The sequence below is a fragment of the Chiroxiphia lanceolata genome, chromosome 12 (assembly GCF_009829145.1).
Source record: "Chiroxiphia lanceolata isolate bChiLan1 chromosome 12, bChiLan1.pri, whole genome shotgun sequence".
Lineage (NCBI taxonomy): Eukaryota > Metazoa > Chordata > Aves > Passeriformes > Pipridae > Chiroxiphia > Chiroxiphia lanceolata.
In genome coordinates this window covers 14,041,271-14,056,775 of record NC_045648.1, presented here as the reverse complement: position 1 = coordinate 14,056,775, position 15,505 = coordinate 14,041,271, and the positions used below count along the sequence as shown (strand labels likewise).

At 40.7% G+C, this 15,505-nt stretch overlaps 1 protein-coding gene across 16 annotated transcripts in view; it reads right to left on the bottom strand.

Annotated features, from left to right (window-relative positions):
- The window catches only part of TCF12 (transcription factor 12), a 163,432-nt gene that overhangs the window by 27,481 nt on the left and 120,446 nt on the right, over positions 1 to 15,505 (bottom strand). For 13 of the 16 annotated variants that reach the window (XM_032700728.1, XM_032700731.1, XM_032700721.1 and 10 more), the window contains 3 exons: positions 3,209 to 3,314; positions 1,938 to 2,077; positions 1,469 to 1,613 (listed from right to left, as the gene is read on the bottom strand). In XM_032700728.1, coding sequence (XP_032556619.1) covers positions 1,469 to 1,613; positions 1,938 to 2,077; positions 3,209 to 3,314 — 391 coding nt within the window. Of the gene's footprint in view, positions 1 to 1,468; positions 1,614 to 1,937; positions 2,078 to 3,208; positions 3,315 to 12,886; positions 13,014 to 15,505 lie in introns of those variants that run through there. The other 3 variants (XM_032700734.1, XM_032700735.1, XM_032700736.1) reach the window with 1 other exon arrangement.

Sequence of the window (15,505 nt, the reverse complement as noted above, 5' to 3'; positions counted from 1 at the left end):
CTTTTATTATTTTATTCATCACATAGAGTTAAGCAACCACTTTTTAAATGGATTTTCTGAGGAAGTCAGTGTCAATAGAATCAGTTCTCATTAGACTTAAAAATTTAATTAAAACAATTAGATTTACATTTAGATGCTCTCCTCTTTAAAGTCAAACACAGTATCACCGTGATAACTTAAGAACCAACAAGTGAAAGCAGTTAAAAAAAAGACAAATTATTTTCTAGGATCACAGTCTAATTTTAATGAAATGTGAAAAGAAAAATCAAAATCAGAAAATTACATTATTGCAGCTTATTTCTAAACTGTTATCACTAAAGTGCTGCATGTTTAATTAATTCTTAAAGCCAAATTCACAGAATAGTTCCTTGTGCGCCTCCCTGCTCCCCCTGCTCTAATTCCCAGTGTTGTACTCTCATCTTTATTTTAAAATGTCCCTGAAAAGCTCTTATCCACCACGCTTTCTGTCATCCCTGCTCTTAGTTGCATGTCAGCAGCTTTGCGTGCCCTTTTGCTCCACACACCATTAAGCCAAGAGGAAGTCTGAAGCCCTGCCAATTGGAAACAGAGAGAGGAACTGGATCCTCCGAAATATCTGCTTTGCTATAGAAGACAGATCCGTTAAAAGCAAATCCTCTTTCTCCAATTATCAACTTCTAAAGCCAAAAAAAAAAATGTATTTAACATGAATGTAAGCAATTCACGTCAGAAATCCAAACAACGCAACGCTTGCTGTTGCAACTTTGTGGCAAACTTGGATTTTCCAGACTGAATTTCCCATGCAGATTCATTAACTGGGTTCTGTTTAAAGATCTTAGTGTAAAACACGTTCCCAAATCAAAGCCAATATAGTCCCCCTAACTAAGTGCAAACCATATCAAAACAATAAGGGGCATCCACGACATTTGATTTTTACAGTAGTATCTTAAAAGGTGCAACTATGTGCAAGGCACAGCTGATCAGCCTGTATTTCATCCTCCCTAGGTGAGCACAGAGGAGACTAAACCAGCCACCATCCTGGCTACTCAGTAATCTCTAAAACAGTTAAGAGAGGAATTTACGATGCACTTTATCGAGCTCCCCAAAGGAACAGCCTTCCTGCCTTTCTCTGGCAGTGCTTTGGTGACACAGCAGCTCTGAAACCTTTAACACCAGCACTACCTAAATGGACACATGCATGCACTGAACTACAGAAGGAGAACTGCTGTTAGGTCAGATGGATGCAATCCCTGAGCATAGGATTGCCTGGGAAAGCAAGTAAACCAGTACATCTTAAGCTGACTGAGAAATGGTTTGCCTGATCTCGGCCATCCTGAGGACAGAAACATCACAGTGGTGAATCTCCCCTGATCTACAAGCAGGCCATAACTTAAACCTCACTAATTTTGTGCGTCACGGAGCCCTAAATTTCATTGTCTTGTAAAATGAAAAGAAAAAAAAAAAAAAAAAGACAGGAAGAACATTTTACCCAGAATATTATCTGATCCATTGACAGGTGGAGTGTGTGAGGCAGCTACATAAGGTGAACTGCTGGTACTGCCACGGTGGAAGCTGGACATTGGAGGAAGACTGGCATTTATATCTGTAGGTGAGACTGAATGCGGGGGATAGCTCTGGAAAGAAGAGAAACAGGGATAAGACATTAAGTAGTCCTTAAATAAATGTTGATATTTTAACATACCAAATATACAACACCCACTTCTTTATTACAGAAGGAAGGGACTCATCCATCCTCTGAACAGACCACTACATAGCCACAGATTTTTATTTATACAACGGACATAACTAAAAGGACATAAATCTAATACACGAAGTCTGAGGTTTCCCACGACTGGGCTTTTAAGTGACACACAAGAGCAGCAAACAAGAAGTTAATTCTTGTAAGTCAGATCTCCATACACAAGCCTAAACAGATTAATCCGTGCTGTGTGTCTTACCAGACGGTCATGTGTGTGCAGGCTGCCGTAACTGCCGGACTGGGACATGTGGGAAGAGGAGCCTCCCAGCATCCCACCGTAGCCAGGCTGGCTCATGCCATTGGATGAACTCCAGAGGTCAGAAGAATTGTGGGTCCCATCTTTTTTTAAAATATTTTTTAATTTAAAAAAAAGAAAAACAAGAAAAATACATTTAATGAAGAAGAGTACTGATTTTTCTTTTCCTTTACAAAATTATTTTAAACAAATACAGTATTCAGCTACTGAGACTAACATCAGCAGGGAAATTGTGACCAGTTTACACTGTAACTTCTATTTTCATGCCATCACCACTGTTGCTATATTTATTAAAAAAAAAACAACCAACAAAAAAACAACAGAGGTTTTATAGCTGAAATATAATCCAACCACAGCTGAGAAAATACCAAACACTTCTGCTAATTACACAGACCTTCAGTAAGGCCAGATTTAAATCAAGAGAGTTGATAAAAATTCCAGACTGAAAGAAATAATAAAAAATGAGGTGGAGGGATAAGAAGTTCGGTTCAACAGAACTCATCATAAACATTCAGAGCAAAACATCTATTTACCTAAAACAAGCAATTTATAGTCTAAAATAAATTAGCACCACAAAAATATAAAACCATTCCATGCCAGCAGATTTAAGTAACTGAAATGACTACATTACATAAGCCTGTGTGTGAGTGCAGTTTCCCTTCTGCAGCACCCACTGAAGTGCTCTGTGAATTCCCGCCCTGAGAACTGAGCTTCCAGTGTGCTCCAAACCCTCCTCAGGCTGCAGCACGAGCTAACTGTGTGACGTGAGGCTGAGGAAATGGATTCTGCTCTTGTTTTGTTCAGTGCAACTCCCTTTTTTCTGTCATGCTGGATATACAAGCTTTTGAGAACTCAAGACTGTTAGCTGATATTGTACAGTCAAATTCCAGAACAGTCAAGAAGCCCCCACCTCATTTTTCTCTATCACTCCAGTGCGCTGCTCTGAAGGCCCTACAAATCAAAGGATGGGAATTCTGTCCATCTGGCCTGCTCTATAATCCCCTTAAATTTCAGTCAGCAATTAATGTCATGAGAAAAACTTTACATCAACAGACAGTTCCCTTCATCTAACTGTTTTAAAAGTATATAAAACTCATTCACAGGCTCTAGTACAATATGCTCCCTTTACACATCTTCATTCACTCAGCAGAACAGTGACTGCAAAGTTCTGCCTAAAGGACATCTACCCATATATCTAAAGTCATTTTACCCACCTTGCATAAAGAAAGTGCTAGCAAACATACTGCTTGGTGGCTTAGGAGATGGGTAACTTGGAGATTCTCTGTTGAAATCATCAGAACTCGGGGATGGTGCATACACCTAAATATTGGAGAGCAATAAAAGCACGTTAGTAATAACTGGGTGTCGTGCATTAAAAAAAAAAACCCATAACAGCACACAGACACAGATAGAAAGCACAAATAAAAAAAGAACAGTGTAGCAAGCCACAGCATTTGTTGCCCTTGTTTTATTTGCTTTTTAGCAAGTTGCCACAGTACAGAGGAACTACAGTAGAATGATCCTAACAACACACTTTCTGGTGTGCCAACTCAGCCAGGTGGCCTGATAAAAGCTGAATGCTGATTTTGCTTTCTAAGTGCACGACTCGCACAGACTTGTTGCTCGAGATAAAAAAAGCAAGATAAAACAACTGGGCCCAAAACAAATTTTATTTTAAAACAACTGTACGCCTGTTTGAATATTTAATTAGCTGGCATCCCAACAATCAGAAAGAAAAAAAAAAACCATCCAGTGACAAATGGAGAGGTTTTAATGCAACCATTGTATCATCCTTTCAGAAGCTTGCACACCCTTGGATGGTCATCAGAAATATATGCATGCAAATGCTGAGGAATAATCTCAGAACTGCAACATGGAGCACATAATTTTCACACTGGTCTGGCATTAAAGAAAAGCAGCATCATTGTTTTTTCCATGTAACACCACAGTGGAATGGCCATTCTCAACTTGAAAACAATGAATTTTCTTTTCAAGTTAAAAACTGTAAGATGCCAAGTAAGCACAACGATTAGAAGTGTTTCACTGCAGCAACTTTAAGAAATATAAAGTATATTCAGGAATAAGTTAAGCAAAACTAGCAAAGCCAACATTCACAGAGTCAAGGATTCTACCCATAGTCAGTTGTTCTAATCTATGCTCCTTCTTAATACCAGTATTTTGGTCAATATACTGAATATTGCAATGATGTATTAAAAGATAAACTGCTTTTTTTAAATTCAGTTTAACATAAATAGCAGCAAAGAATATAAATATATAACATTGAAACTGGAGCATCTCTTTGCTATGAAGTAAAAAATGTGGTATTTTTATTTTTAACTATTTTACTTGCTAAACACATGACTTCATAAATGCATATATGAAGAACAATTTTAAAACTTTAAAGCTTATATAATGCAACTTGCAAAGTGCACTAGGCCCCAAAATTCAAGAGGGAATATTTTGATCCCTTCCTATGCACATCCAGGCACACGCATGTTTGCCGGGCATTCACATCCCTCCCTTGTCTTTCGGGGATGTTGTTTACCAAGCAAGAGAAGGGCCAAGAAAACCAAGCCGGCCAACAAAAAAGCCTAAGTTCCCTAAAAAAGACCCATTGTCCTCCCGGAGGGTGACTATTCTGATAGGGATATTCAGAAAGTGAAGTGGGCAAGGCCTGCTCCATTTGCATACCAATACCCCTCCTCCCCGCTCCCAAGCGCTTTTCCAGCCTGCTGTCGTCGGAACAAATGGCCGGGCATGTGCCTGCAGCCAGCGCGCTCCGACATCCCCGGGATCGGGCACCGCGCTCTCGGCTCGCTTTACACACACACACACACACACACACACACACACACACACACACACACACACACACACACACACACACACACACACACAGAGTTCCGGCAGAGTGTCCCCCCGTCGGCACGATGGAATCGGGACAAGGGCACAGGGCACTAAGCCAGGGCGCAGCCGCCGGGGCGAGCCCGCAGTGACAGCGGCGGCAGGTAAAGGCGCACCTGGGCAGGAGTCAAGTGCAAAGCTCGCAGCTTTCAGTCGTGCGCTCGTTAAACGTTACTCCTTCATCAGAACCAACGAAAAAATTTTTAAGGGAAGAAAGCTTTTCGGAAAGCTTTTGTTCAGTTATTTTACTCGAACTTTTTCAGTTTGCGGAGTAATTGTGAAATAGAGATGCTTACCAGGCCTGAGTGACAGAACGACAATACGTTCTGAGCAATGTTCGCAGTACATATGTATTTACTCTATATGATGAATGCACGTATATTCCATGCCCGAGACATATTTTAACAGAAATGTCACTCTGTCAAATTGTAAATACTTGCACTCCTAAGACTGCAAACATATTAGGCGAAACTGGGCCTAATTTACAAGTTCTCTGTTGTGCAGAATAACACAGCATATGCTATAGCTGATGGATAATCTATCACTGTCACAGGACAGCAGTGGAAACAAAGCTTTATGACACTTAGCACCGCCATGGAGATGTTCTGATTAATGCCAAGGCACCTACAATGACGAATTATACTTCTCTTAAACTGCAACGTTATCAATGAGATTTGTAAATAAAAGCTTCAGACTGAAATGTTAACGTTTTACATAATTGGGCGATTTATAAAAACCGATTAAACACTATCTCAAAAAGGGGATTAAACTCAAAAACTCCTGCAAATATATCATTTACAGATACAAATGTACAAGCCATTTACATAATAAAAATGTTACGAATTATATAAACGTAGAAGAGGCCCTTCCAAACAGCTACATGAAAGTCCTAGCACAGACACATAACTTCATATAGTTTCTGCTTGTTTTGCTATCTTAACTATAGCTTGCAAAAACATAGCTGCAATGTTATGAAGCTGCACTTGTGCCAGTCTAGATTTTTCAGATCAAAGGGTTCTTGCGGCAAAACACAACTGATGTGGTCTCAAAGACTTCATTAACTCCAGATGTGGGGAAATAGCCAGCCAATTCCACAAAAGGAGCGAGTCTCTTTTAGTTACAATCAGAACTACCCACAAATTAAAACCAGGCCTCTGATGTCATCTGATCACCTGCAGATGAGTGCCAGGTTTTTTCTGGTTAATGACCTAATCATAATTTTTATGTTGTGTTACTACAAACAAGATTTAAAAGCAAAGGAGAAATTTTACTAAAATTAACCCCAACGCCACGAATGCAAAGTCCAAAATAAGAAAGTTGACAAATAAAAAAAGATGAAATGCTATTTTCAAGTCGGGAAGCGATGCATCGGGCAACTGGTTTGTTCACTCTGAACGCCCCACATGCACTGGGACCCCTATCCAGGCAAACACAGCCCCTGTGGCTGCTGGCCCACAGGAGGCTGGCGTGGTCTGCATCCTACTTAAAGGGCTTTCTCTTCTGCAACAGCTGAGTAAGGCAGTTATAAATATGACGTGGCTGCTCAAGACGGCCTCTTTTAGCTATTAAACTGATAACACTGACATCCAGGAGGCATCAAACCAGTTTTTCCTGGCTGACATTCCCACTTAGACAGGGGGAATACTGTTAAAAGGTCAGCCTGTTTGCAGAGTCTCCTTGGAGAGGGCTGTCTCTAGCAGGTAGAAGAGGAGCCCATCTTATAACCCCCTCTAACACACTGCGCCCAAAGGCATCGAATGTGTCTCCAGGCTGACAAGCAAAACACTCCCTGGTTATGAATGGGAAATTCCCTTCCGATAAACTAAAGCCAAAACCAGTTTTTCACATGACTTATCAAGTCATGGACTCGACTTTTTTGGAGCTGTGCTAATATCTACATCAATCCTAACACTGCAGCGCTCCCGAAGGGTGGTTGGCCTCCGCTGAGGGAAGCAGGACAAACGAGTTGCTGAGGAATCAAGTCAGAGACCCACATCAGTCTCTCCTGCACCCTGAACTGGTTTGTGTTTCTCCAGTGGGAAAGGCAGGAGGATGACAAGCAGAATTTCTTTTTGAGGGATAGTGATGGGGGTTGACTTCAGACCAGAGCTGAGAAGACATCAGCTGTACGACATCAGGTTTAAGCAAAACAAAAGCATCATCCTGAAATCTGCCCTGGTGATTACCACAGGTAATGAACACTACTGGAAAAGTTACATGGACCTACTGTATCTAGAAGATTTCAAAGTATTACACAGTGTGCTTCTGTTTACGAATAGCAGTGTCAATAACATCAACATTAATTTGAAGATCTGGGTTTACCAAATTTTATGCTAAGTAAAACTTCCAAGTTGCATTCTATAAATGCATTTAATAAATATAACACTTGGAGTCCTCCTGTTGGCATCCATCCTCTCAGGCAATTTTCCTGTAATAAGTTTCAAATTCTTAAATATTTATCAATGTTTAATATTAATGTTAAAAGCAGATTAAAAAAATAGCAGTGAAGCAACTAAACTTACTTCCGATGAGCTCACGCAATCTCAAGACCAAGGCTCCCATCATACATGATGTTTATGAAATTATGAATGTTACTCATTTAAGCCCAGTTATTAGCAATTCTTGGAAGTTCAGGAAAATATTTATCAAGCTCTTTGAGACAGAGAATTTTTTTAAACCAGTAAAGATGAATAACCTATTCTGTAGCCTGTAAACTCTGCTAAGTAGCCTATCTACATTCCATCAGCATCAGTCATGCACTAAGCAAGTGTGCACTGATGAATGATTTGTACATGTGGCAAAATTTTACAGGGTATTATCTACAGGTTTGGTAGCAAAAGCTAATTTTGCTGAAAGGCGGCTCTAGGAAAAGGAAACTTGTTTTCATATTTACTATACTTCTGACAAAACCATATATACTAAAACTTCAGGAATGAAGAACGGTAACGGAGTTTGCCATACTCCTCTTTACAGCCAGACAGAAGCTGACATAAAAAACCAAACCAAACCCAAGACCCAGCCTAAACCCTTGTTCAGCTGATATTTAAGCAAGATGATCAAATGAAGAGCCCTGGTATACAAGGTCAGTATAACCATATCCTCAACCACACTTCTGTGTCCAACACCAGGTGTAAAGGTTCATACATTTAAAAAGCTCTTCTCACCATCCAGAAGGATAATAAAACACTCCTTTAAGAGAACAGAGTCTTGTCTGCAAATCCAACCACAGTTTTTAAGGATGGTATAAAATTCAAACTTCTTAAAGTAGCTAAATTGAATTCCATCTTAAATAAATGTTTACGCAGTTTAAGCATGCTATACATGCCTATTTGGGTATTTTTGAAATGCAGAATCCCACTGCAATGCTGCACAGCACTACCAGCAGTACTTCCTAGCTTCTTCCCCAGGAAATGACAACTTTAAAGTCATGTTAGAAAGTGACAGGCAAACCTAGCAAAAATCTCAAAATCAGTATAGAGAAACCTTCTGGTCTGTTCTTTTGATTTTTTTTAAATTTTTTTTTCAATTTGTAGTGTAAGCTAGAGAGGGGAGGAAAAAGAAGGTAAGGCAGTAGGAACAACATTAGAAATATATACTTATATAGTGCTGAAAGATTCTTTTTGTGTTTTATTTGCTAAGCAAAATCTCTTCCCCACACTCTTCAAACCACGCTGTCAAAAGAGGACACATACAACTATGTCTTCAAAAATTTCTGATTAAATTCAAATTTTCAGGAAACAAAAAATAGAGAAGTTGAAAGCACTCTTGCCTGTTTCTTAACCTGCTCCCTGTATTTCAGAAGGCTGTTTTAGCTGTGGGAGGAATCCCCACCAGCAGCACTGATCACAGGCAGATGCAGTGGTAGATACAGGCCATCTTTTGCATTTGTTTCTCTCTCCTCTGAACTCAGAGCACTCTTGTTTCTGTACCTCCACCACAGACTGTTCTATTCCTACAGCCAGACTTCGACAGGCACCTGATTATGAAAGCAAAGGCACTGAGCAAACAGGGGCTGTTCCTCTTTGGGGCTCACATTTGGAGAAATATAGATCTGTCCCCCCCAGCACCTGATCCCAGCTCGAGCTGCTGTCATTTGCCCAAGGAAATGGACATAACCTTCACTTGAGAGCATTAATAAAGCTTGTTGCAGACAAGACACCCTTCTGGCAGGGGACCACTGCTCAGCAGATTGGCAGCTCAACCCAATGGAGTGGAGCAGGGAAAACTCTCTGGGGCTGGTGCATTGTAACTCATCATTTTATAGTGGGATGGGGAGGGGACAGAGAAGGGCGAGGAACAGACAAAAAAATAAAAATCCAGCTGACCAGTGTTTACTACCTCTCTTTATTCAATGTCCACAGCCCTGTACCCCTAGAGATTTTCCAGATGATCTTATATTTGTCCTGACTCACAAATGTTAGCTTTGACCTTGCCTAAGTTGCTGTGGGCAGCATATGGCACAGAACAGCTTTAATTGTACTTTCCTCCCCGTGTACTAACTGGCCCAACAGCAATAAAAGCAAAATTGAATCGTTCTTTGGAGCACCTGGTTGCTCCCAAATTTACAAACTGAAAACATTTTACATGGATGTTGGAGGACTAAGTACATTATTTATTGCATAACAGCTCCAGCAAGGCGTGCTGGGGTGTCACCCGAGCACCACGCAGCGTTATTAACGTGTTTTGCTCCCTGTAACGCTGACACTGACGGCTGCGAGACGGGCGTTCTCTGCTCTAAAAAATACCCAAATATACAGATATACTCACACCTGTGTGTAGTTGTTCATCTACACACACGTGCCCATCAGCAACATGTTTACAAGGAGCCTTTTACGCTCTCAAAATTGTCCAGAAGAAAAGTGTTTTCTCAAAACCAATCCCAATACAAGCTCGTTCACGAAAAAGCAAATCACAAAGCACTACACATATGCAAAATACGTGTATGCCCTGACTTTTTCCTCCCTTTTTAAAATAAGCATTGTAGAAATCTACTGTAAAAGATGCAGTAACTCCACCCTCGATAAAATCTCAGCCAATAATGAGAAAAACAAATATTGACTCAATAATAAAAAATACTCATATACGGACTGGTTTTTAAATCAACCCACACAACGCACAGAACACAACAATTAAGTGAATATATTCGCAAATTTATTGTCATATGAAATAGTAGTCATAGGTGATATTTTTCTTTAAATTATTTATACTGGTGATAACTGACACAGCACTTTATTAAGACCTGTATTAAAATAACGCTACAGTAGATTTAGAAAATAACCAATCTCTTTCTAAACTTGTAGGTGAACTGAAAAAAGTAGAACTCATTCAAGTCTATTTTACTCTTTCAGAACAAAGACGATATCCAACTTCTACTACTGAAATATTAATTTTGGTACCACTGCATTTTCTACAATCTAAATGAAAAGGCCCCGGTGAATGAAGAAGGTTGCTTAATTATTCATTGATTTTAAAAAAGAGTAAAATAAAAACACTGAAAAGCAAACAGCATAATTTCCATTTGTGCTATTATTTCTACCTAAACATTTTTGCAGCTTTGTTTTTAATGGAGATTAGGTATTTTGATTTTTTTTTTTGGGGGGGGGGTTGTAGCATGGCTCTTGAGTGGAAGAGAAGATAAAGCTTAATTAATAGAAACAGTTTTAAGTATAATTTTATTTTTTTAAAAAACCTCTACATGACAGAATATTTTCTATATATCAACAGGTGAAGGACAAAAAGAAAGAAAAAAACCAGGCTACATCTTCTAGTTCAGTGCAAGTGCTTTGTTTTCTTTATGAAACAGATTAAGATCTTTTTTCTTTTTGATTTGGTGAGGATTCTTGGAATACAGGGTTTTTTATATAACACCTATTACACATAACAACAAAATTCTACTCTTCAGCAAGGGATTTGTATTAAAACATTACTTTTCACTTTCATGTGTCCCTCCTGAAACATACAGAAATTACAAAAATAGAACCTCTTCTAATGGTAAAAACCTCTGATTGATATTTCAGACTTTTAATGTATGTGCCAGACCACACTGAACCATCTACTGGAGTGCTCAGATACTTGTTTTTTTAGCTTCATATTAAGCTTTGTTTTCACTTACAAATTTAGGAAGATGAAAAGAACAAAACATTATCAACAAAAAGTTTAAACCACACATTTTCTACATGTGATTTTTCACTCATTTTGTGAGTAAATAAATCAGATTTTATATACATCAGCAGTTATCAAGGAATGTCAACATCTAAGAATCTAATGTGATCTAAATAAAAACCTCCAACTTGAACAATGAGGTTCATACTATCAACTACTAACTTATCAAACAATACAAGTAAAAGCAGTAAGACATCAAAATTAGGGTATGTACTGTTCTCTCACTGAAGAAAGGTTCATATAAAGATTTGGCAGACACACCAAGACGTGTGCTTCAAAAACTATAACACAACAACCAAGCCCCAACTTCACAGAACCTCCTTATGTATATTTAAATTAGTAATTTAGGCCAACTTCAGAATTCCTAAGAGAGAAAGTGCTAAAAGTTACTAAGGTGTTTTTAAAAAAAAATTAAATAAAACCTTGGGCAACATGATATAGGATGATCATATGATTTGTCATCTATTTACTAACTCTTCAAGCTCATAAAGGTCACCTCTGACCCATAACAGGCACATGCTATCAATTTTCAAGCCATGCCCTCCTACGGTACCAGCACTTCCATCCACTCTATGCCTGGAAATACTTAATAAGATCAAAGCCTTTTTTCCTGCTACAAGAACAAAGAGAAATGTTGTAATAGAGTGATCTGTGCTCTAGAAAGAAATAAAATCAAAACTCTATGCAAGTTATATTCCCTTTGCTTCAGGGGTACTGTATAGTTAATTTTACTTAAGTCTTATATATATCTTCACATAAAACTTCAAACAGATTGCTTTAGCCTAGGAGCAGACATGAAAGAAAAATCATTTCATATTTGAAAGACAGCTGGCATTTATACCAAAGGAAATGAAATAGAGACCAAGAGATTTTACTGATTCCCCAACCTCTCCTCCAGTGTCTTTTCTGTAATTCAAGAAGCTCATACACAGTGCCGTTAATGAATATAAAGATCCATAATTTAATTACTCTTGAACAAAAATCTTGGCAAAAAAAGTTTACTAATGAAAGCAAAACTCACACAGGCCCATAGGAGGAGGACCTACAGTAAAGAAACAAAACAAAACCCACAAAAAAAGATCAGTATCAGCATCTCTCCTTTTCCTACTAAAAGCTATTTTTATAACTGAAGAAAGCCAAAACCACATACAACATAAACAGACTGGAAGAAAAACACCGTGTTAAATGTACCATCACATGCTAATTTTTAACACACACACACACATAAAAAAATCAGAACCGGTGCGTCCTGCAAGTTTAAAAATTGTAACTATCCAAAACCACGAAAAAGAAATATACCCCGTTCCGTTCCCAGAAAGTTAAAACGCAGAGTGGAGATTAAAAAAAAAAAAAAAAAAAAAAAAAAAAAAGGAAGAAAAAAAAATTATGCATTTTTTTGCCCCTCTGGTGTTTGCAGGAACATTTGATTATTTATTCCGAATTCCCCCCCGCGATCTCCGGGCAGGGCAGCGCCGGCGGCCGGGGCGATGCCCGGGCTCGGAGCGCCGGGAAAGGGCTGCTCGGCAGCCCCGGGGGAGGGGACACGTCTAAAACAAACCAAAAAAAAAAAATTAAACCAACCCAACACAACCCACCCCAAGGAAGAGCCGCGGGCACGCAGGAACATAAACTTCGCCGGGCTCGGCGGTTCTCGCAGCGCCGCCCGTCCCCCGGCACACAAAGCAGCCCCGAGCCCCGTTCCCCGCACAGCCCCTTCCCCGCACAGCCCCTTCCCCTCACGGCCCCGCCGAGCGCCCCCGGGGAGCTCCCGCCCCAGCGCGGCCACCCCGCGCGTGTGTGCCCGGACAAAGGCGGCCGCCCCTCACCGTCTTGCCGTTGTAGTAGTACATGAGGGAGCTGCTGCCCACGCCGGGCACGGGGTACGCGCAGTACATGGCGCGGGCCGGGCCGAGCGCGCCGCCTCCCGCTCCCCACGGCCTCCACCCGCCGCCCGCGCACATGGAGCGCTCAAAGGCGGCTTATGCAAAGCAGGACTGAACCATCTCCGGGCGGCGCGGGGGTTGGGCGGGCGGGGGGCGCGGCAGCCCCCGCTCCGCGCCCCGGCCCCGGCCCGGGGAGGGGCCGCGCCCCGGCCCGCGGGCTCCGAGCGCTCGGCGCACGCACCCAGCGCACCGCGGAACCCGCACATGGGCACGTCCCGGGCGGGGTAATCGAATGCTTTTTGTTTTAATTAAATTAGAGCGCTTGTGGCCGTGCAGGCGCTGCTCGATGCGGCTCCAGCCACACGGCCATCTGGCTCTGCCTGAAGTTGCTTCCAACTTTGGCAAACGCTTCCCAGAGCCACGGGGAGCTGCTGGGAGCGAGTCCCGGGGGAGAGCCCGAGCACCCAGCGCTCCCGGGGCCCTCCGGGCAGGGCAGCCTGGGACACGGAGTGACCCTGACACAGACAGCACCTACGCGAGCTGCTTGACTTTAAAAAAATATATGTCCTGTAAATATTTTCACTTCATAGAATCATCCAAAATCCTTCCTTAAGATGGGGTATATACAAAGTACGAGCATTCTCTTAGAAACGCAAGTCCAGGCTCCCTTTATGCTGTATAATACGTTTTTGTCTGAATAAGGCACGCATAGGTGCCCATACAAGAAATGGAGGGGATCCCCCCAACAACTTTGGCACATCACAAAACCGGACTGCAACTTCCAGCATAAAGATCCCTCAATATTTGCACACTATCGACGCCTGGTAGGTCTTTTTGCTCTCTTCAGTGAGCAGTGGCATTAACTAACATTAACTTTTAATGAGACATACATTTTTTTTATTTTCTACAAGTGAACGCAGCTGGTTATTAACTGAGCTTCTGGTAAGTCAGCTACTCATTTCAATCCAGGAAAGAAAAGGTTAAAGCATAGCCACGTTTCTCCACCTCTCACTGTGTTGACTGCCAATGCTGTGAATTCTCCCTGCCTTCCTCCTTACAAAAGCAGGAAAATACTTCAGGATAAGGACAAAAATGGGTAAAGTTCAATTCAGCTATTTACAGGGAAAGAAAGCGAGTTGCAGAAGTTTGGTTCGTTCTGTCAAGCACCTTGTGTGTCAGTGAAGCATGTTTATTCTGAACATAAAAGATCCAAAAGGGTGACAAACTGACTGCAATCTAATACTATCATCAGATAAAAATCTCTGTAGAACATCCATTATCTCAGGACGTAACTACTGTAGTCTCTATAAATATACAGGATATACACACACTGACAAAAAAATATTCACATCTCCAGCTTCAAATGCTTTTTCAGTGAACTCTTCCAGTCAATTAGGAGACTACTGTGCTCAGAGTACGTTGGCAAATACATCCTGAAGTTTCCATCTGCTGAAGAACACTTGCATTTTTACTGCGAGTCAAACTACGCATCCAGAACTATTTAACTATGCAGCAAAGCTAATGATATCTGAACTGAACTCTTCTCCAATACAAAAGGCGTAGCAGCAGCAGCTGCAAAAAAGAACATCACTATACTTCAGACTATTAAATTGCCAGGCCTGCAGAGTGACTGGCGGCTTCCTTCTTCCCTAGGGACCACAAAGACCCATTTCAGTCCCCAGAGAGTCCGTAAGAAGCTTTGATTTGCAGCTAACAATGCTATTCCTTAAAGCTTCTCACTAATGTTCAGGACTCTGCAGACGAGATATGCTAAAAGATCTTCAGATCTTTGCATGAGCTCCTTCTCATAGCGCACTAGATTAAAATCACTACTTCAGACTAATGTACAACTTAGGAAAAACCCCAGACACTGGAAAAGGCTCTTTCAGCTTACACTTGAAGAAGTAGGAGAACCCTTTAAAAAATGATATAATTTTAGCATGCAAACTTTTAAACCATTAAAAATACTTCCAGGATAACTGAAGTCAGTTCTTTGAAGTAAAGACTATCATCAACACAGTTGTAATTGCTACTGCACCTCCACGCACACAGGCCCAATTTTCAAATTAGTTGTATTAGAGGTGAAGAGCATGTTCAACTCCCCTCTCAAATAATAACCATTATCCACCTGCATACAAGCAATTGGAAAAGTGTTAAAAAAGAGAGCAGAAAAACCTGACTTGACTGTGCAGCACTGGGAGGGGCCATCTCTGCATACAGCGGCCCTATGCTTGTACAGAGCAATTGTAACAAAAAATATATAGGTAATATTAACTACTAATGTTTACTAAACACTATTAACATTTATCAGTAGAAGTAAATCATTGACCTTGTTCATCATCACATGGGTAAGACAAAAGCAACAATATGATCAATAAAACTAAGTAACACCACTGCAAACGTCTGTTTGCAGACAAACTGGTCCCTCTGTAATGAGTCACTAAATGAATTTGCTCCTGAGTTACTTCCCCACAAATCAAAAGGATAACAATTGCATTTTACCCAAAAGGAAATTATTTGTCCTACCCTCAGTTACAACATTAGGAATAAAATCTTAGTGTA